This window comes from Varroa jacobsoni, unplaced genomic scaffold (genome assembly GCF_002532875.2).
Source record: "Varroa jacobsoni isolate VJ856 unplaced genomic scaffold, vjacob_1.0 scaffold_1413, whole genome shotgun sequence".
NCBI classification, from domain to species: domain Eukaryota; kingdom Metazoa; phylum Arthropoda; class Arachnida; order Mesostigmata; family Varroidae; genus Varroa; species Varroa jacobsoni.
Window position 1 is genome coordinate 77,218 of NW_019214315.1, and position 21,476 is coordinate 98,693.

The 21,476-nt window shown below is 40.2% G+C and overlaps 1 protein-coding gene across 4 annotated transcripts in view; it reads left to right on the plus strand.

The window, feature by feature from the left end:
- Positions 1-3,660: 3,660 nt before the first annotated feature.
- LOC111269783 (thyrotropin-releasing hormone receptor) overlaps positions 3,661-21,476 on the plus strand; it is a 46,576-nt gene continuing 28,760 nt past the window's right edge. For 2 of the 4 annotated variants that reach the window (XM_022849607.2, XM_022849606.2), the window contains exon 1: positions 3,661-5,197. In XM_022849607.2, coding sequence (XP_022705342.1) covers positions 4,154-5,197 — 1,044 coding nt within the window. In that variant the 5' untranslated portion in view covers positions 3,661-4,153. Of the gene's footprint in view, positions 5,198-10,665; positions 10,742-11,164; positions 11,358-21,476 lie in introns of those variants that run through there. The other 2 variants (XR_015314689.1, XM_086972227.1) reach the window with 2 other exon arrangements.

Sequence of the window (21,476 nt, forward strand, 5' to 3'; positions counted from 1 at the left end):
ACAAAAAAAAAAACGAATAATTTCCACAAGCGATTGAAATGAATAAATAGTACGATATACACAATGTGCATTGTAATTATACCGGCCGACGTCATCGTCTGTTGTATTATGGCTTCGAAACAACTCAAACTGGCACTCTTTTTTAAACCTCTGTTTAAACCCCTTGCTTCTGTCTTATGTTTTTTGCGCATGAGCGCAGGATATTAAGTAAACTTTACTCATAGAACATACGTCATATTCGATAAAAGGATGGAACTAACGGTAATGCTTAATTGTCGTAAACAGTTGTCTGTCCAAAGGTCAGGATAACAAACAAGGCTTTGATTATGATTGTCTTCGTTCCATCGTAATTGTTTGTTCGTACTTGTATATCTAAAAAAAAAGGATGGCTTTTTGAATACCGAAGTCGACTAGGTTTGCTGGAGTTGGAATCGCCCTAGAATCCCATGTTTTGTCCCTTCTTAATCATAATGGTCGGCGGAGCTATTTAACCTTAGTTACTTTTAGTACGGCTTGGAGATGAAACTCTTCAGTCCGAGGTTATTACTAAATACAATAGTACGTTATTATATTGTACATTCTAACTTACGCTTTCAAACAGTAAACTTCAACCTATGGAAATAAATAATTAATTAACTCCTGTTTCCTCTTTCGTAACCCTTTCGTAATACGCAGATCTCGGGATGATGTCATAAAATATTGAACACGATTTGTGTATCGCGTAATACCACTCAACTAGAACGATGAAATCATGTCAAACAGTCGCGGTTTCTTATTTTTTGCGTCTGTCATAAATCCCAGAAGCTTAATTTTGAACTCGAACAACACATGAAACATACTCATATTATATAGATACTTAATGCAGTCATCTATCTTTGCACTGGGCCCTTCTAAGCAGTTCCTTAATCATAACTCCTACGAAACGAATAAATAATAACTTAGCAAAAATATTGATTTGTGTATCCCTCTGAACTTTTTCCGATCGCTCAATTGCTCACCTTAACTTTTCAATCAGCCCCAGAAAAGTGGCACCCATTCGGTTACGGACACCTAGGCCTTGTGCATCACCTGTCGCATTGACATTATTTCATTATAATATAAAGCAATACGTGTAGGGGAAATGTTAGACTAGACGGCATCTATACTTATCTGCTTTGTTAGAAATAGATTATTTGATTGTGTGAAATTTATAAGACATTTTTCTTTGTCATGTAGCATTTATCATTGAAATAAACATGGCAGCAGTATCGAGAGATATTATAGAGCAATTCTTAGCCATGAGCTGGAAACGTTACCAAAGACATGAGCGCTGATTTTAACTAATAAAAATGTCCGTTGCCCTAACGAAAAAGAACAACAAACGACACGTCTTGCTAAACATTATCTTTAAGTTGTCCCGTAATATAGCTAGACGTTATAAAATGGCCATAAAATGTTATCCGGTCAAATATCGTGAAGCTTGCCACTTTGATAACATAAATCAGTATGTTTTTTTTTCTATGCATGTTTATCGGTCCTTTTTGAGCCTTCGTTTGGTAGATGTGGTGAGAACCTTTGTGTATGAACTTTGAACGCGGCTGCCACTAACATATAAACTGGTTTTTATCCCAGGACATTTAGGTCGCGCTAAATTTCATATGAAGTTTACCTAAGCGGAAAATTATTTGTTCGCAGTAAAGCCGTTTCTACTAGCATGACGTATTCATTGCATCCGTTTTAGAAAGGAGACGCTGTTACAATAAGGATTAATTTGATAGTGTGACAAATATTGTAGGTTTTTTGCGATCTCTGGACAAAAGAGCTGTTGCCGGTTGGTCTATGCCGTGACACGAATAGCATGACATATTAATAGTACCTGTTTGTTTCTACCTTTAAACATAAAGATTCGTAAACTTATTCCGTCTTTTTCTTACACGTACTACGCACACGTAGTGAACGCCACCCTTCATAGTCCTAGCATTTTTCCTACTCTAACATGCTCAGCCTGAACCTATCGTCGCTCGAACTGGCCGCAATTTTTCTAACACCATGCTCCATTACCCCCGTAATTTCCTTACAGTTACCCCTGTTGCACCCTCGCAGTTTTGTTTTCTCGTAGTTCTTTCGGTAAACCTTGTTTCGGTAAACCTCTGCATTGCCTAAGGAATTTCTTTCTGTTTTTAAATTATTAAGACGATTGCTATTAAGGTAACTAAGGTCATTGTTTCTGGCAGTTTCATTATTTTTATTTATAGTTTTCCTATATTTTTAAGCATTATATATTTTTATAGGCAAAAGATATCTTTTTTCCGTGTATTTATTGTGCATGTTCTTTTTAGCACAATATTTTCTCGTATTGTAGGCAAAAAAGCAAAAGAGTTCCTATCGCTTCGTCAAACGGAAGCAAGAACGTATTTTAAACGAGGCCTCAAGGCCTTCTGAGCTAAGATGAACGTTGCTATCGTCAACAAATTTAGTGAAAGCATAAAAAGTATATCAAAATACAATTTAATTGTATGAGCTCAGTGAATAGTCAAAATATCTAAACTTAAAATTGCTATGTCTAAGTACCTCTAAATCACAATGGCGGTCGAGATTGTTCGTAAGGGTACAATTCTAAATTATCATCATGCTAACATTATATGAGACCTTCTTTCATAGTGAAGCTTTTTTTTTTTTTACCACACTTTCCTCTTTCAATTTGTTCAAGTTGAGCAATGTAAAAGAAGGATCTTTCGATCGATTTCGAGCTATTTCTCTAAATAACTGTTAACTATTTGGGACAGGTATGTTATTTTTAGCACCAAACGATATATAAGCCAGCCGGACGAAGTGTCTCCCGCGGTCTCGCAATCTCAAGTCAACCCAAGTAGTACAACGAATCTCAAGTTTTTTTTTTTAGCAGCTTACAAAGATGTACGCAGACAGACTTCTTCGTAAGGTGTTGCCTTCAAACTTTTTTCACACACTTCAGCAATCAATATCTATTCTGTCTCTAACATATTTACGTTTGCAGGACCTGCCAAACAACGTAGCGCATCATATAATTTTTTACTTTTTGTACGTCTTTCTCAGCTGTATGTCTCTATATGCTACATAGGCTCAACAAAACATGAAGGTATCTTGTCTAATAGATGTTCGCTCACAGACGGTGGTCCTTGAATCGGACATTCTGTTAGTTTTCCTCTCGCACATCCACGTTGGTGTGTGGTTACTTTCATCCAGCACACGCTCTTGGTCGGTGAGCTCAAAAAAGGAAAACCGGTGTGCTGGGTGCGCGCGACAGCTGCAGAAGTTTCACTATTGGTTCTTAAAGAGATAACAATGTGGCCAGGTGCGTAATTCATAAAACTATTGCCCACAGGTGTCCTGAATAGCGCCGTAGGTGTGCAAACGGCTTTGGGTCTTGTTGCCGCCATAGCGAGAGCCTCGAAGCCTACAGTTTGTGCCTATACCTAATAGAGACCCTTTCTCCAGTTCGGGCGAGGGTCAGAGGAGGGGCTTCACTCGACTCGCCTTCTATCCACGAGCATGCTGCTGGCCAGTCGTGTGGTTTTTGACTCACGGCTACTTCAGGAAAGCCCGTCTGGTTTTTCGGTTGTCCTGATGGAGCTTTAGTGACAAAAGGTGCATTGCAGTTGTAGTGCATATATATATATATATATACACATATACATATACAGATATATATATATATATATATATATATATATATATATGCGCAACTACAACTACAAAACCGTAACAATAGCAGCGAACAACGAGCAACACCGAAATTAAAGACATCAATAAATGTGTAACCTCGAACAAATTAACAAGCGACGATTGAGTGTGTTAACAACTTGGTGGCGGACGCTGTCGACACCGTTACTATTTAACAGTTTTCATTATTCGGTTCCGATAAAGTACCGTTTCACAGAAATCATTGTTAGACGCTTTCTCGTTGTCCTCTCTGTGTGAAAGCAATAGCAACGAGGAAAAAGAATAAAAGACCTAGGATTATAGACTACACAGTGGTCGAGCGCTGCTTCCCATGTGGAGCAGTTGTCTTGACCGAAAACGAGCGGTGTTTTGTCAAAGACACTTAGCAGTTAACTCACGACCCATGAAAACTTTGCCGCTAGCCAAACGTTCCGCCTATCTGTCCAGTCGGTCATAGGCAGTCGCACCAACCATGAAGTGGCCCATCGTCGCATCTACCTGGCTCAGTGTTGCTGTTGCCAACGTGGTACCAGTTGTGGACCCATTGTGTTCGACGAATATTGCCAACAACAACAGGACCAGCATACAAATGGCAATTGATTGTGACGACAGCGACTTGTACGACGCTATCAATGGAGGTTCCGTAACGAATTCGAACACCTCTATCGGTTCCTGGTCCTCTTCAGCCTCATCGATGGCCTCGTCGTCGGCGGCGTCGAATGGGGTGCTGACAGGCAGCCAGAGTGTCAATGCCACGAGCTCTGTTAGGGCGAATTCACTGACGAGGGAGCCGAGGTATCGTCCCTTGGTAGACACCATCGTTGGGACGGCGGTTCTTGGCGCCATCCTTCTTATCGGAGTTGCAGGCAATATAATGGTTGTTGCAGTGGTCGCCCAAACGCGCTCAATGCGAACTCCGACGAACTGCTATCTCGTCTCGTTGTCAGTAGCCGACCTCATGGTTCTGCTATCGGCAATCCCGAATGAGATCCTCGCCCAGTACATCCTTGAGGACGAATGGATCTTTGGCCGAGCTGGCTGTGCAATGTTTGTTTTTTTCCAGTACCTGGGCATTAACGCCTCGTCTTTATCAATTACGGCATTTACCGTCGAGCGATATATCGCCATCTGCCTGCCAATGAAGGCGCAGACCATGTGCACGGTGAAACGTGCTAAGAAGATTATCCTCGCTGTGTGGTTGTTTGCGCTGTGTTACTGTTGCCCATGGTTATTTTTTCTTACGACGACACGGCCAATCTACTACCGGGGCCAGGAGCACCGTTACGTGGAGACGTGCACGTATTCACTGCACCGATCGTTCTATATGCGTTTTTTTTTTGCCGACATCATTCTATTCTATGTAATTCCGCTCATTCTATCATGTGTCTTGTACGGGCGAATGGCCCAAGTGTTATTCCATACGGACATTGGTGCGATGACGACGGCAGCGAAGACTGCCAACGGGCAGACTACAGCTAAAGTCAATGCTAATATGAATAACCAGTCCAGAATTCAGGTAACTATGATGAAAGTTTTCCATATTTTGTACAATGTAATGCAAAAAGAAAGGGATATTTATTTTGTTGTAGCTTTGTCCTCTTCTATCGTTGTTGTTTTTTTTGTTTTGTTTCTTAATTGATAAAATAATGTACATTGTAACTTAGAAGCTGGCTAGTGACTGGAAGGCCTACTAGCCGACCGTAGGTCAGAATGATCTGTTTCGAGGATTTGGTCATCAGGGCTGTAATGTTGGCTTAACATAGGAATACGAGAGGAACGTAGTTATAGGAAGTTTTTAGAGTAAACATCCTTCATGACTACCGCCATTGATTTCGTTTTAAACTGAGTACCTATCGCATGCCAAATCAGACCAGTACATTTTTTGTGCAAGCAATACGCAAAACTCAGGCATCTTTGTCAATGAACACCTTGCTAATAAATGTTGCGCGCTTCGTGGCGATCACGTTTCTAAACACGCCGCTATAAAGAGCCTCGCAGGTTACTTGGTCCTGAGTAAAAAAACTCCGATCTTTTGGCCGAAGCAAAATACACTTACCGTAAACTTGTGCCGGTTACACATGCCACCAACAGTTCTGTGCCTAATCTCTCACGGCTCACCTCCATAATCAGGCCGAACCACCCGCAGGGTCACTTGCCCGCTTGAACTCCCGTACATTGCAGAGACCCTCAACGAAAAATGCTTCCTCTACCACGATTAATTTCCTCCTCAGGAGAGAACTCGAGCTAGCCGAGTAGACACCGGGAGAACCTTGCGCATCTTTGTCAACTACAATTGTTTTTCTCAAAAGTTTCTCCTGGGAAAGAAGAGTATTAAAGTCATGTACTTGATCGAAAAACAAAAGAAAACCAGAAGGGGAAACAACGAACAGTGGTAGAGTGAAAAGTAGTTTAAATAATAATCTAGCTTGTTCGAACTCTGAGGGTTCGAAATGCATACCAGCGATTAGGAACGACGTAATCGAACCGGGTAGTGCGTCTATAAGAATTCTGGCCTACATTGGTGACTTTGCCTTCTTCTAACATAGACGCACTAGCTTAACAAATTCATTCTATCATCCTTGCAGTATCTCAAATACTCATAGGTTAAAGGTTTGCTGCTAGATACCTTTCTTTGGGCAGAAAATAAGGCTATTTTTTTTTCGTGTTTCATAAAACTTCTATTAAACTATGTTAAACCAATGTAACCAGCAGATATTTGTGGCATTGTAAATCTACATTGTGGGCTGAAAGGATCGCCGGATAAAGTATCTTTTGTTGATAGTTTCTTAAAGATAGATGAGTCGAGGATAGCCAGTTTTAGTTATGGGATTATTTAGTGTATAAAGCTAAGCTACAATTTAGATCTATATATATATATATATATATATATATAATCAAGAAAATTATACCGTAATACAGTAAACGCACCGGTGTAGTTTCCGTTTTGTCTCGTATCGGAACAACAGCTGCATTCAGCTTTGTCATCAGCAAATGACGAAAGCCTTAATCTCGTCAGACTGGACTTAGATCGAATCTTATGAATACAAATCTATGGAACAGGTGTCCCTCTTTGGTACTGTTCATTGTAGTTTATAACAGTTGTATTTGAAGGAATGTTCTTGCGACTATTATTATTATTTTTTTTTGTATTTTGAGCTAAAAGTCTGGAATGATCAGTTCCTAACCCTGGAACCTACGATTATTACCTGTATCGTTTAGTATAACGAATCTGGGGCTACAACTGGTTCAGCTGAAGTGTGAATGTAACTCTCCGTGTGCCAGCATATCAAAAGCTCTTTACTGGTTGTTTATTTATTTATTTTGCCAGGACTGCCTCACAACTTTGAAAATTATAGTTAGTTCAAAACAAATATGTTACAAGCTTTGTAGCATCTCGTCGAATACAGTACAAATCAGCTTGGGATCATTTTTGATGCTAGAGCAAGCTTACACCTGCAGTGAGTTTTGATCATACCGATATAAATTCGGAGATAAAAATCATGCTTTAAAGTGAAGCTACATGCTCGATAAGCACAGAACCTATAAGATACTTGAATACGTATATTTGTTTCAAATAATTACCACCGCAAGCAATTTATTCTCAACCTTTCCTTTGATTTTTTAGTCATTTAAGGTTTTTGTTGTGAGTTTTAAGTTGAAGTAATTTTACGCTTGAGTAGGAAAGCCATATACAGTCAATCAGGGTATCAAACGAACTATCCACCGGCAAATCGTTAGGTATATTAATAGTCAGTATATCTTTACAATTACGTTGGTCGTGATATCAAAAATAAATTGACTCTATCTAACATCGACTTTTATGTTTTATCTGTTTCACTTACGGGAGCACGAACAAATTATCGTTTTGTAGATATTGAGATGCCAAACAACGAAAACGAAATGTTTACTTCTCACATTAAACCATCGGCGTACGAGTGGATTTGGTGAACATTGCCCTGGTGGGGCAAGTCGTCAGCCATCTTTGTCCTCACACGCTGAATAAGGCAAACTTGGGACTTGCATAAAGGTATTGCAAGATGGAACTGGCCCTTAGGCTCCCATTTCGAAGGTCTCTCCGAAACTTTTTCTAGGTTTCTGTAATACAGACAAGAGAATCGAACAAATCTTTTGCTGAGATTTATCACTTTGTATTGTCACATCAAAGCTAACGTGTAACCTTAAGTGATTCACGAGGGGTCCACTCTTTTGACATATACGTAAGCAAATTAGAAGTACGTAACTGAACTCCCATTGAGTAGTAAAGCTTAATTTCGAATTTGTTTTAGTAATGACAAAATTGAATAAGCAGCCAATTGATTAGTAGCTTCCATATACCGCATCATGGTTAATAGGCGACCACGTACAGCAGGCAGAAGACTATAAGATAACTAAGCACTTGAAATAGAGCGTCGCTTACGATGCGTTGGTGTTCTACGTTTGAAACTGAGACCGAGTAAGAAAGACTTTGTATAGTGTAGTCTGACATAGCGTACAATGTATTGAGTACATGTGTAACATACTAGTTAGAGTTGGTAAAATTCTCTTTTTACCACCGTCCAGGGGAAACAAATCGACCTACATTACATTACAGCCGTCTGTTCCGTTGCTCCTGTTAATACCTCGGCCTTGTTACGCCTCCCGGGAGGTTTTGACAAAAACAGCATATCAAACCGTGTAAATCAATGCTAGCTTATAAACAAACATCTAGGTACATATCAATGCTATATAAATTATACATTTCGATAGTATTGTAGCGTGTGTTCAAATCCATGTAACCCCTGGATTTTCGGGTTATCGGACACTATATAACGAAGACGAGTAGTTTCCTTCCAGTAAAGCCGTGAGGGAGCTATAAACCCCATCTGAATAGAGCAGTATAGGCCAACGCTTCACTCCGTTCCTTCATACTGTATATCAGTAAAGAATTTCCTCTTGTGAACAATTTATGACAGCGACGTTCTGGTCCTTCTAGCTTACCACGTCCTTGGCGTACGTATATATCATTGGCGGAATTTAACAAGACATCAACTATACGTGCAATATATAGCATATAAGCAGAGGTAAAACAGTCTTGCGAAATCTAAACCGTATTGCTTTTTCTTATCGTATTTATTTAGATTTAACAGCTAGGTCGCCTCAGCCTGCTGTTTGGAAAAGATGAGACATTATCACGCAACCTAACGTGAAGATGTCCTCGAAGTACAATACCGTTGGCACAATTTTGACATGATGGCAGCTGTTACGAACTTCACTTTTAAAGCTGTTATCCTTTTTCAAAATGTGTGCCTGGGTGGCCTCGAGTTACGTTGCTCTAGCTATCAATGCACGTGCAACGGTATCTGACGTTCGTTCTATGTATGACTTCGAAACCCTTGCCAGTAAAGGACACCATTCGTCGAGCGATTTATGCAGTAGTACGAAATCATTCTATAATACAATAGGTTGTCGGTGCGTGAACGCTCCAAGAGGATACGTGTAAAATCATGCAGCCGAAACGTCTTGAATCAAATATAGATAATGGCGTTAGGTATATGACTACTTCAATGGGGGTAAACGTAGAGTCTTCGTGCCCGCCAAAAGTCAAGTCATAATGTGCATACGTTAGGACTTGAGGCCTCTTTCCGTCTAGAAGCCTGAATGCGCATATTTCATCATTATTCAAACAAATAGACGGATGCATTTAGAAACTATGTATTCGCAGATATGAAATTTTAATGCACAGCTAATGGTTTTGTAAAGCTGGATTGTCCTGGAAAAGTACTGTATTTTTTTTTATGGGTTAACATATTATAAAATGTTTATACTTATTAGAAGTAAGTAAAACTACTCTAGGTATTTTATCACTATTATTTTTTAAACAACCTTTTTTTTTTAGTTAGATAGCTATTTATTATATTTGACTCTGCCGGGATTTTCAGTGACGACGATGTAAGGAATCGCGCCCTGCACATGTACACTATTCTGAAATAGCCGGAAAAACCATCAAAGTGGCCTCTATTACAATAGGTATTAGATAGCTTCTTACAATAACTGCTGAAAAGTTTTATCAACTTTATCTTACACGAAAGCTTATACTGCAACATATAAAATGTTGAGAAAACTGTAACATACAGTGGCGACGAGTGACATCACGCCTAAGTGTTCAATCACCATACTTATTATATGAAAATTTGCCTGAGTTCTTATAATTTGCCCACTATACCCCAGTATTGCTTTCATTCTGCTTACCCTCAGTAGAATAGACCAAACGGCGAAGTACAAGCTAATCCCTTAATAGAATTACATAAGTTTGCAGGGTTAGATGACCAGTGTGGGTCGCATGATTGAGCTGTACATGCAAAACGTTGCCGCGGAGGGTATTTTTTTTCTTTATTTAATGGTAATTTTTTTTTAGTATATATTTACTTATTTATATAATAGTAATTTCATAATAATATAATAGTTAAACTTAGTAGTTTTTCTACATCGCAGTGGCCAGTCGGTTGTTCTTTTATCCCTACAAGTGTTTTGCCTGACCAGAAACGTCGACCCGTTCCCGCAGGTTGCACCTGTTCTTGTGAACTAGTTCAGGGCAAGTGAGATGTTCGCCAATGATAGGGGGTTCAATTTCGTCTCTATACTTTTATCTTCTATCGTGATCCGTATCTGCGTTGTTCCTTGTCTTAGTCAGATGGCTGTTTCCATTTGTGTCCGCCATAGGTTGCCTAATCGGTTATGTTGTACGCGAAATTCTGCAGAGAGATGTCTACTAAAATGATGCTATTTATATCTGTTTTGCTCTCAAAGGGACTGTGAACCAGCGAAGCCGGCAGCGTGTTTCTTAACAGAATTAAATCCTCCCAACTAATCCTATTATTCGGTTATGCTGACCACGCTATGCAGTTGCTGGCAAGGGTCGCATCCACAGTTGCGGGAAGCTTTGCAGTCCTGGATTTTTGCATTGGACATTACTAAAATGCGCTAATGCTTATTGTTGTTGTTCAGGATATCAGCGATCAAGCTCGTACGCTCATGAATGCACCGGTTGCGCTAAGGATACCCGCACTTGTCCGCTTACATGGTCAGTCATTAATTCAGTTTTGGTTTCCGTTTACCAGGTGAGAGCAAGATTCGTACCTTTGAGTAGAAGATATATGTACTACGTATAACTCTACAGGAGCCGATACAAACAATTGAAGTATCACCCAATGCTGTGTTTGGCGAGTTTCTCCTGATTCCTGGCCCTCCTGTTAGAAGGAAAGCTCTTTCGAATAATAATCTTATAACCGCTTTTCTTCTATCTCACCATTGATCTGCAACAGTTGCGAGGTTTCGTAGCAGCATTTGCAACGGTGTCATTTTCACCTTAAAACGCATGTGAGACATTCTGCAAGGTTGAAGCAACCTTGAACTAAAAGAGCAGATTTTGTGTGCCTAGTATAGAGCACGAAGGCGGAATTAAAGCATATATTTGTTTATGAACATAAAGACTCTACTGTTCCAGAGGTACCATTTAACGAGACCTTCATCGAAGGACCATCCTCTTCGAACTAGAAAGACTCGAAAGACTTCGAAAGAGTGCGCCAATGAAGAAGAACAAACGAAATACGAAGGGTTCGTATTTCCTTCGACGTCACCCCTACAAAGGATATGTATACATACACGTCGTGCACATTTGGATACATAATGCTCGACGCAAATGTGCGTATCGTACATTCTACAATATATATTTATTATTTTGCAAAAAAGTGCGAAAACAAGCGATCGATCATAGTAGCGGGCGTAGTTGTCAAACGGCCACTTAATCTTGAGACATGCAGGGTCGTGTTCACTGTTCAGTTGCGACACTACCATTCGAAGTGTCAAAAAACCGTGCGTTAATATATGTCAGAGCCTTTAAAAGATTCTTCTATTTCGTGGTCGCCATACAAGGGCACTGCGATGTCGCGCGTGGTCAGTTGGCTTGGAAATCTGCGGTTTATTACATAGTGTAGGAAGAGTTTAACTTACAAAAATGTCGCCCTTGATTATGTTACGTGCCGTTAGTTTCGCTACCATCCATGCTCAATAGAATGGTACGTAACCCTTGCCGAAATCGACTCGCAGCACGATGCAGGTCGTCCTTCTTAAAAGGACAATCGGTCTATACGCGCATAAATCGCTGTAATTTTTCTCTCTATGGCTTTCCAATATCTATTAGTAGCGAGAGATGCTTGCCTAGGCGCGTTTTCTGAGGGTATGAGAAGGCCTACAATCTCACGGACTTCTATTGGAAGAACAAGCGGGTCGAATTTAACATTGGATGTTGCTTTGCTGCATCCAGCAAGTTGTTAAGGCATGGCGACGAGGTCCACCGTTGTCATTAGATAATCAGACTGCGTGCTTTCGATTGTCGAGCCAACGCGACCCTAGTTAACGGACTGCATTCGTCGTTTCATTTTCGACGATTCGACGAGTGTTTCATAGTAGGAGATGCCCTCATGTCTAACGGAAATACTAACACTACTTAATGTGTAAACCTACCCGACATTGTCACCGACCTCGTTTCCCTCCAGGCTGATGTCATTCCGTCGCCTGGGTCCAGTCGAAATAGAACCATACCTCGTTTATAACGACCGTATGCTCCACATGAGTTTTTTGTTTGATAAAGTTTCGCAAATGGCACGCGGAATATATCACACCCACTTTCCACTAGCCTGGAATCCACACACAGGGAACCTATTTTACAGTTAGCCTCCGTATTTTCGACATTTAGGTCATAATTCTCTAACACGTTATATGTGAAATACCAGTTTTGCCCAAAAAAAACCTTCAGACTCGAAGCTTTGCTTCCGCGAAAAGCCTTCTCGATTGTCGTGATGCGTTCTTATTTTTCGTCTCTTAATATGTGATGGTCTCCTTGCTGGCCTTCAACACTCCAGTCTCCGTACTTGAAATGTGTGCCCTACTCGCGTACTGTGTTTTCGCTTACCGACTCCTTGTCTAATATTTCCACCAATATTCCGTAAATTTCCGCGCGCCTCCGAGGAGGAGGAAAAATTTGATAACCGGACATCGACTTTTTAAGCTAAAACGTGTTTTCCTCGTGAACTCATTTCTTCTAGAGTAAACTCAACCGACTTCCACTCAAAGGTTTCTGGAACATTGAACCATTTCCCAGTCCAATTTTGTTTGCTAGCGGCACGTAGTTTAGAAGTCGTTCAATTGAGGAGTTCGCCGGATTCGCTTGTATCAGGACTTTCAACAGTTGTACTATGCAAAGGTGCGTGATTGCTTAAGTCGTTCGTCAGTAGTGCCTAAACTCATATAGAGCGACAGCTAGCAATGAAAGCCATTTTGTCGTACTGCTTCTGTCATCTGTTTCTCTGCATTGGGAACAGTTATTGCTTCGTCCTCTATATAAACGTGACGAGGCAGGGGCCATCCGTATAGGCTTAGCTTATCAAAATTGAGGTGTTTCATTTTTTGCGGTGCATCCCATCTTCGCATTGTAGTCCACATGAGATTTCTATTGATAAGTTCGTTGCGTTTAGGAAGAAGGTGAACATTCACATGAATAGAAAATTTGGGCATATACCGCACGTTGCTGAGTTGTGTCTAGCAGCTGCGCGGACGGATTGCTGTGCTAGGGCTCAAAAAGGCTGTAGCCTTTTGTAGGGCTTGCACACAATTTTGCGTGCAGCACTTTTTTAGCTGCCATTTAAATATGGACACTGGCGAACAGTTCGCTATATAAGGTTGAACGCCGCTAAATTGTCTTACTTCGTGTGTAGTAAATGATGAAGTATCAAGTTGGCCGGCTGCAGTGGCCACCAACTACTGGCCACCGGCCAGTGAATAAAATATCATACTCACCTAATTCCAAGTGATAACAGGATACGTGCCGTTAAATGATTCGATTTGCTGGTTCATCTCGTGATTCTGCTAAAGACATTTTCGAAGAAAAGCCAAACATGGTTTCATTTATGGGATGAGATCGAAGTTGAATCACAGCAAAATATCGATGGAAGCCTTGAACGGATGTGTTTTTTTGTTAAAGCCTTTCTGGCAGCATTAACAATTACAATAACAATATGAGGCCATAAAAAAAAAAGACGCGTACAGATGTTAGCTAGTCAAGCATGTTTCGAAACAATCTGAATAGTTCTTTCAAGCGCAGATCCTCGCAGACTCAACCGAAGTACAGTAAACCAAGCAGTGAAAAACGGAAAAAAGAAGAACAGTTTTAGACGCGACTCCTGTTGTTTCCTTCACTAATTTGGCATTTGTCCCCGCAAACGTGATGGATCCTTCTCAAATTTAATGAGACAGTAGATGAACATTTTTTTCAAAAACAGGCTGATTTATATATGTTCTATAGGCTCTGCACAGATTCAGATGTTACTCACTGTGATTTAGAGGAAGACATAATGTTCCTAATACGAGAAAATATTGCAACTATAAGTAGCCATCAGTTGGCCTTTAGAAACTTCCCCTGGGAGGATGACTTCAGCTGCCACAAAGTAAACATCTTTGATATCGGTGAAATATTGCTAGAAAATCATAGCTTAAATCATAAAGTGATTTTGTTCTTTTAAAAAAAAACTTCAGTAGGTACTATACCTTCTATGTTAATTAATTTTTACCGTCTAGAAGCGTTTAAAATCTGCTGTTCCTTCGGAGGTCACGGTCACGGTCACGGTCACGGTCATGGTCGAGAACGAACGCTAACTATGATAAACCTCGGTGACCTGATTGGGCCTTAAGTAGTTTATTTTGTTATTTAAATCTTTAACAATTGAACAGAAGTCAAGGCGTAAGTAAGACATCATGGGGATAATGTCTGGTCTTGAAATCTTAGCAGAATCCTCTGACATGCGCGATTCTTTTCAAAGCGGTCTACTATATGTGATATTATGTTGGATTCCTGTCTGAGTTGGCAATGAGCTTAATAATGTTTCCGTCGAATCGGAAACGTCTTTTTCAATTCCACGAAAAATTCTAAATAGTCAGACTAGAGAAACATGTGCACACACGACGAAATAGTACAAAAAAAAAAGAGACGTCGTACCTGGCTGTATTTAGCTGGGAGGAATTCGTTTATCGTAGTACTATTTTTCACATAATTCATCGTAACTAGCAATTTTCATCCAACATGGCGTACATCGTTTGTCGAACTCTGTCCAACCAAAGACACGCCCCTAAGTGAGTGCCCCGTATAAGATAAACTACCCCTATGAATTTTGTCGCCTGCGTTGAGCTATAACGCGATGTACCGTTCAGATTAATTTAACGATGTGACTTTGTTTTGCTGGCCCCTGGCGCACTCATCGACAGACTTCGAATTCTGTTGAGCCCTTGTTTAAAATCCGAACCGTTCCGCTGGTTCCATGTAGTACTTATATTTTCCATGATGCTTGGGTATTAGACATTATTATTATTATTATTTGCTTTTCCTTTCGTACTTGGTGAATGAGCTTGTCATAGTTAGTTTAGGTTGAGTTATTTGATTCCGTCGGCAAATATTTAACTTCAAGGAACTAATATATGGTAGGTTGAAGCAAATCTGAAAGCAGATCTTGAATCGTTAGACATGGCAAGGGCTTTACAAAGTAACTTCAGTTTAGAAAATGTGTGAACTTTATCGTTATTAGACAGGACTTAAATCAGTATTATCTTGACTTCTGGCTTTGGAAAATGAATCAGCAGTTGACTTTGTAATAGCACTTGTCAGCCTTTGGAATATAAATTAACTATTTTTTCTAATTGAGTTCCATTATTAGAATAGCTAGCTTGTACAGTATCGATCAATGTCCCCCTTTAAAATTTCGAGATTAGGCGCGAATAATACTGTGTTTCCCTATGACGTCTAGAGCAAAATGGGTAAATCAGAGTGATTTTTTCTTCTTATCGACACCGTATACGACTACTAGGTGCCATCATACCAAATAAAAGTGTGATTTAGTCGGTTTTACAGGACTGATATTATGTTAGATGGTAACTCGAATGCTCATACATGGCACCTGAACGACAGCCAAGCTGAGTTTAGCAGGTTCATTTCTTTTCGTTACTATTTAGGCCATCCTCTGCATTTCCAGCCTCTCGAAGAGCGGGTGGACACCCGTTTGCCAAAAGCAAGCAAACGCTCTTAGCGAGTTAGAATATCAGTTGTCATATCTACGGTCATCAGCTTTGGCCGACAACGAAAAGGTAACAGAATCAAGTAACGACGTGACTACTTGTAAACGAGATCTACAACACTCTAGCATGTTGATTTGGGTCCGAGATCTCTTTTTTGCCAGCTTCACGATCTCTTCACACGATAAAACGTACTAACCCTTCGTTTTTTTTTAATTGAAATTTTCTGAAGTGTTTTGCCTTTAATGATACCTAGACGACATGCTTAATGTGTGTCGATTAGCAAACATGGTGGGTTTTCTTAAATTGAATACTTGAGCAAATGGTTCATTTGTACAAACAAGGAAAAATCAATCAAAACGCATTACGTAAAACTTCAGCGTTCGTATTCTTAATTTCACATTCATCCATATAATATATCTACGCAACTTAACATTATGATTTCAGTGACTGACTTCAATTTCGATCTATACCTGCGAAGAACATTGAATTATACATACAGTCATCATGCAATAAGCAGTACAATTTTGCAAAATGAAGGTTAAGTAATAAAGGTAATTGTTAACCTGAAAGAGGGTATAAGCTCATGCTGAGTGAAAAAAAAAAAAGGCGGAGATAATCCGCCAAAATTGATGCGACGACGTAGGATTTAGTATTGATTGAAGGTCTATCTACTATAATATTACAATGTGCAGCCAATAGGTATTAACAGTTTCTTCATTTTATATTTATTAGAATGCTCTTGCGTCAGCTTCAACGAAGGGCCCCTGTTTTGTATTTTAAATCGTAATTATCTAATCTACAAATTAGATGGTCGTTCTATCGATAAATCGACTATGATCGACTAAATAATAGTATATCGATAGCATTTACCTGTATAGATAAAAAAATCTGCGGAAGTGTATCATAGATACACTGTTTATCTCGACTGGAGTCTGTGAAGCAGATCTTGTAGTGCTTATCACATATTCGCACGGGGCCACATAGTAGATTGTCTGGACCTAGCTATCAACGGCAATAGAAGCCGTTGTTTCGACGGCTGGAAACAACGCAAAGCTATATAGGACCGTAGTTAGAGTAACACCTAATATAATACATAAATTAGGGTAAGGCAGGAGTTTTTATGGAGAAATCTCTTGATTGAGAATTTTACAAAAATTGTGTTGATGACTGAGCCACGAAGTCAATACCTGTCTAAGCGACTATGCGGGTCAGATCATAACCTACGGTAAACAGCTTATCGGTTCGGGTAGAGAAGGCCTAAACCCATAAGAATATTACTTTTGACTCTATGGCACAATGAAGCCACGTACGCATCTACACGCACATGCAAACCTGTTTACTGTGATCACATAAGTTCAGCTGTATTGGTATCTTCAGTAGCCACTGCTACAACTGTTTGTTTACCTATATTTACCTATTCCATTTTGCACGCCAACTAGAATGTTGTGAGACTATAGGGGCACACGCCGTCCTGTTTTTTTGAATAAGAAGGCATTAAGAAAACTACGATCAATGTTTTTAGAAATCAGAAGTTTCGCACAATTTTTACTGTTTTATCCGATAACGTTTCGGAAAGGAGACCTATTTCAGATAGCGGACTTTTGCACACCCCTCAATGTCCATTGAACTGTAAACCCGCAAGGCAACCAGCCTGTTTGCCTAGCCTGATTTTATCTATAGCATCTCGTCAATAAAAGGGAACGATGAAGGGAGAATGTGGGCTTTATGGATAAGAATGAAATAAAGTTAACTAGGATTAACTAGTTAACTATCTTGGGCGTGTATGAAATAATATGCCATCGATCGCTTACGTGACAGAACGATTCAACGAACTGGGATGTCTTGGTCGTATATTTATAACAGATTTTATGCGTACATTATACACTGTGGCACCATAATGCACAATCGGCTCATGAAGATAATCACGATCGAGGTTAATGATTAGTCACGAAAAATTCTCTGCCCCACAGCAATAGATAACCACGCTAATAACATATCTTCCCGACGGATTAAGTTGTCCTTCGATAACGGCACTTACGTTGTTAGAGCTCCATTTTACTTTTCGAACAAAAACAATCTCCGGTAGGTTTCAGTATTTCAGTCGTTCAATACCCTGGTTTGCAGCGCCCAACGTGGTACATAAAGGCCTTTGGTAAATGAATTGTGTAACTTAGCACTAAATGGGTATGAAGAAAGGTATTTTTTGGAGTGAGTAACTTTTGTCCGCAAAATTGTATATCGCATGCAACCCCGTCTTGTGAGACTGCATTAGAGAAAAACAACAGCTACAGCATTTACTTAAGAAAGGATCAACGCATAGCGTCGTTTCTGACGTTTCCATATGTGTTCATAATGGCTTCATTTTCGGACGGCGACATCTACGGGTATCGTCTGTGAATTGGAAAATGACATGGATATCTGCGCAAGAATCAGTCACTCATTAGTCAACTTCGAAGCGGGATGAACTATATGGCCATCTATAAATTTTACCACTGCTCTAGACCGTTGAGGACACATTATATTATACGTTCGTTTCGCCACGCTACGGGGCTGCTGAAAAGTGGAGGTATAATGGAAGGGGCTCTGCTCGTTTTGAGAAGTCTGTCACGTGGCATTCGCCTTGAGTATCATCCGCGCTGCCGTTGGCAATAGCCCTTATTTGCTTAAGCTGCGCTTGTACATGTGTGCATATCTGAAATACCTATACATATGCAGCTCGTCAGACGAAGTCGATACGTCTGGCCAGTGAATACGGCCACATGAATTTGCACACGGAAACACTCATTTGAAGTTGAATAACCTCTGAGACGTTTCTAAAAACTGTTACTTTGACAGTTAGCTCAAATGGGTTAGAATAGCATGAAGCCTAGGAACACTGAAGGAGGACGCTGTCTAACAAGCGGGACAAATTTACGGCTTTCCTTACCCGTTTGTTTCACTTACTGTAATAGGCGTACCTCCTTCGTATGGATCACAAGCAGCACTACATTTAGCAATAAGCAAGGTCTAATGTGCGCTACTAGCCGAGTAGATGTGTTTTCTTGAGTTGAAAACAAGGCTAAAAAAGGACTACGTAAGAAAACGGACCGAATCACACCTGGAAAAAGATCAGCAGGCATTACTTCAGATGATCTGCATCCATTGATTACTTTATTCACTTTGGACATTCAAGTCGGTCACATGTGAGCTACCTGTGGCTGCAGACGAGCGTACCTTTGTCAGGTCTACTCAATCGGTATCGACACTCGAAGTTGAATCAGGTACGGGGAGGTGTGAGTCGCTGCGTTTCAAAAAGGCAGTATAGGCTACATGGTTTCACTTGTAGCCGTTTTTAATTTTGGTCGTTAAATAAAGTTGAAGGAACGTTGATTGTCAAACGAAGTACGGCTTGGCCAATCTCGTTCTGTTAATGCTTTGTTAAAACTGCCTTAGGAACAAACAGCCTTAAGCAACTATTTGACACGCACAAATGTCCCGAATTTCTTTTCATTTTTCTGTACATTTATTTTCAATATTTGAATTGATTTAGCAGGAGATCGGCATATGCTAAAGCATTTCCTTATTCGTTCCATTGACCTTTCATTCAGTAGGGACCTTTTGTTAACTTCACTGTTGAGTTAATATGTACACGTACGCATATAGTGACGAGTAAACAGTTTTGGACCCGTATTTCCCAATCCTTCCCTTTGCTCGAGTCTAGAATACTAGACTTTGCGTTTTAGTTTCCTTAACATTTCCTGATATTTATAGTTAGTTCTATTCAAGCCGCTTGTCGCATGCGCTGCCTTTTTTCTCTTCCGCAATTTTGGTCAGTAGGTAGCCGACATTGTTCATCTGTACCCTGTACTATTCGTTGTTAAGTCACGCACTGAGTATATGAAAATCATACAGACGTTTAACTACATTTCAAGGTTTCTAGTGTGATCTGCGTGCAACCCAGTCCGTCATCGCAAACTGTGATCAAGCACATCCATTGCCGCTATCTACTTGGTACGTTACTAAGTAATTCTTGTCGTCGCCACAACAATTACTGTCCCATAACAGTGAATAACCCAGCAGGTCTCAAGCGCCTTTCGAGCGAATCGGAGGGCCGTGGTCCCTTCTATTCAGACGATGCTACTTCGACTTCGGAGTCCCATTCCGATTTCGGGCCCCCATCCAGCGCAAGCTTGCCTCAGCAACGGGAGATATATACAGGGCAGCTGAACCGCTTGAAGTTGCTGCCAGGGCCAAAAAAACAGTTAAACAAGGGGCCGTAGCAATGTTTGCGTCCGTTTTTGTCTTACTCAGCAGCAGCTGGGAACCCGGTTGGCCCTTATCCATTCAGAACATCCTTAAACACGCTTCGTCAGCGCTTCATTGAACTGACGGCAAATCGTGCAACAGAAACTTGTTTTGCGCATTTGCAATGATCCCCCATCATTCCTGCTACTCGTCTCATGCATCCCCGCCGAATCGATGCCTTTCGTCCGCTTTTGTTTCCTGTGTTCTCAATTAACGGACTGACATCGAAATCCGATAAAAAGGAGCGGATCGCATGGCTGATTCTACTGCCTATTCATAAATATATAATTCATTAAAATGTTTAATAAATAAGGAAACATTATTGTATATGAATGTAGGAAAATTTGCTTGATGGTCGTAAATGAGAACATAATATAATGAGAGGTAAAGATAGAAAAACAGACTTGTCGTCACATGGCCAGTGGATACTACTCACGGTTATACATATCTGTGGGATGTGTACTGTCATTTTTATGAGGATTTTGTTCCTTCCAAGGCTATCGCTTTTTTGTCTTTAAAAAAATGCCACTTCATAAAAAAACGTCAGTCCACCTATAGATAATGATAACAATAATATTAGATCCCCAGTTCAAGCCATGTCATGCTACACACATATTGTAGAATTTATCTGAAATAAAAATAAAGTGATAACAAATCTCAGTCATTAGACGACTCAATATGCTCATCTGGGTTGACAACACATATATGTTTTATTGGAACGGAACTCTGCGTCACCACATGGGTGGATTTGCAATTACTGAGGACGTCCCGACTGCAACAATGGGAAGCTGTATAATTAGCTAATCGAACTAATACTTTATTATTAGAGCAAAGAGCTAACCCGCTATTGTCCTGAACTATTTAATAGTATACCACCCTGCTAATTCCACATATCGGAAACATTATCACGCTCTCCGCCCGCGCCAGCTTTGCTCATCGGCTTATCGCTATTGAATTTTTGGCTCCGCACGATCTGCGGTTGTCGTAGTCGTAAAGGTTATGAAACCCAATCGTTTGTTTGTTACCCAACGGGTCAGCGGCCTGAAATGTCAACAATGACACTTTGCTTGCAACAACCGGCATTTCCCTATAGTTCTCAATCATTGACACACATATGTAGCAATAATCATAATAGTATGCCATTTCTTCTGGGAATATGTTAAGCACACATTTTTTTTCTGACAATGTAAACATAACAGAATTAAGAGCTTCTTCTATCTTGGTACAGTTCAGTATTGAAACCGATGTTACTACACCAAACCCCGAATAGTATATACAATTGATCCATAAAAACGTTCTCCTCTCCTGAGCTAGAAAGAAACTGTGCATATTTAAACCTGTTTAGTTTTCTAGTCTTAGATCTCCGGTCTATAACTAGATGGCCAGATACGATTGAAATTGTTAGCTTTCTC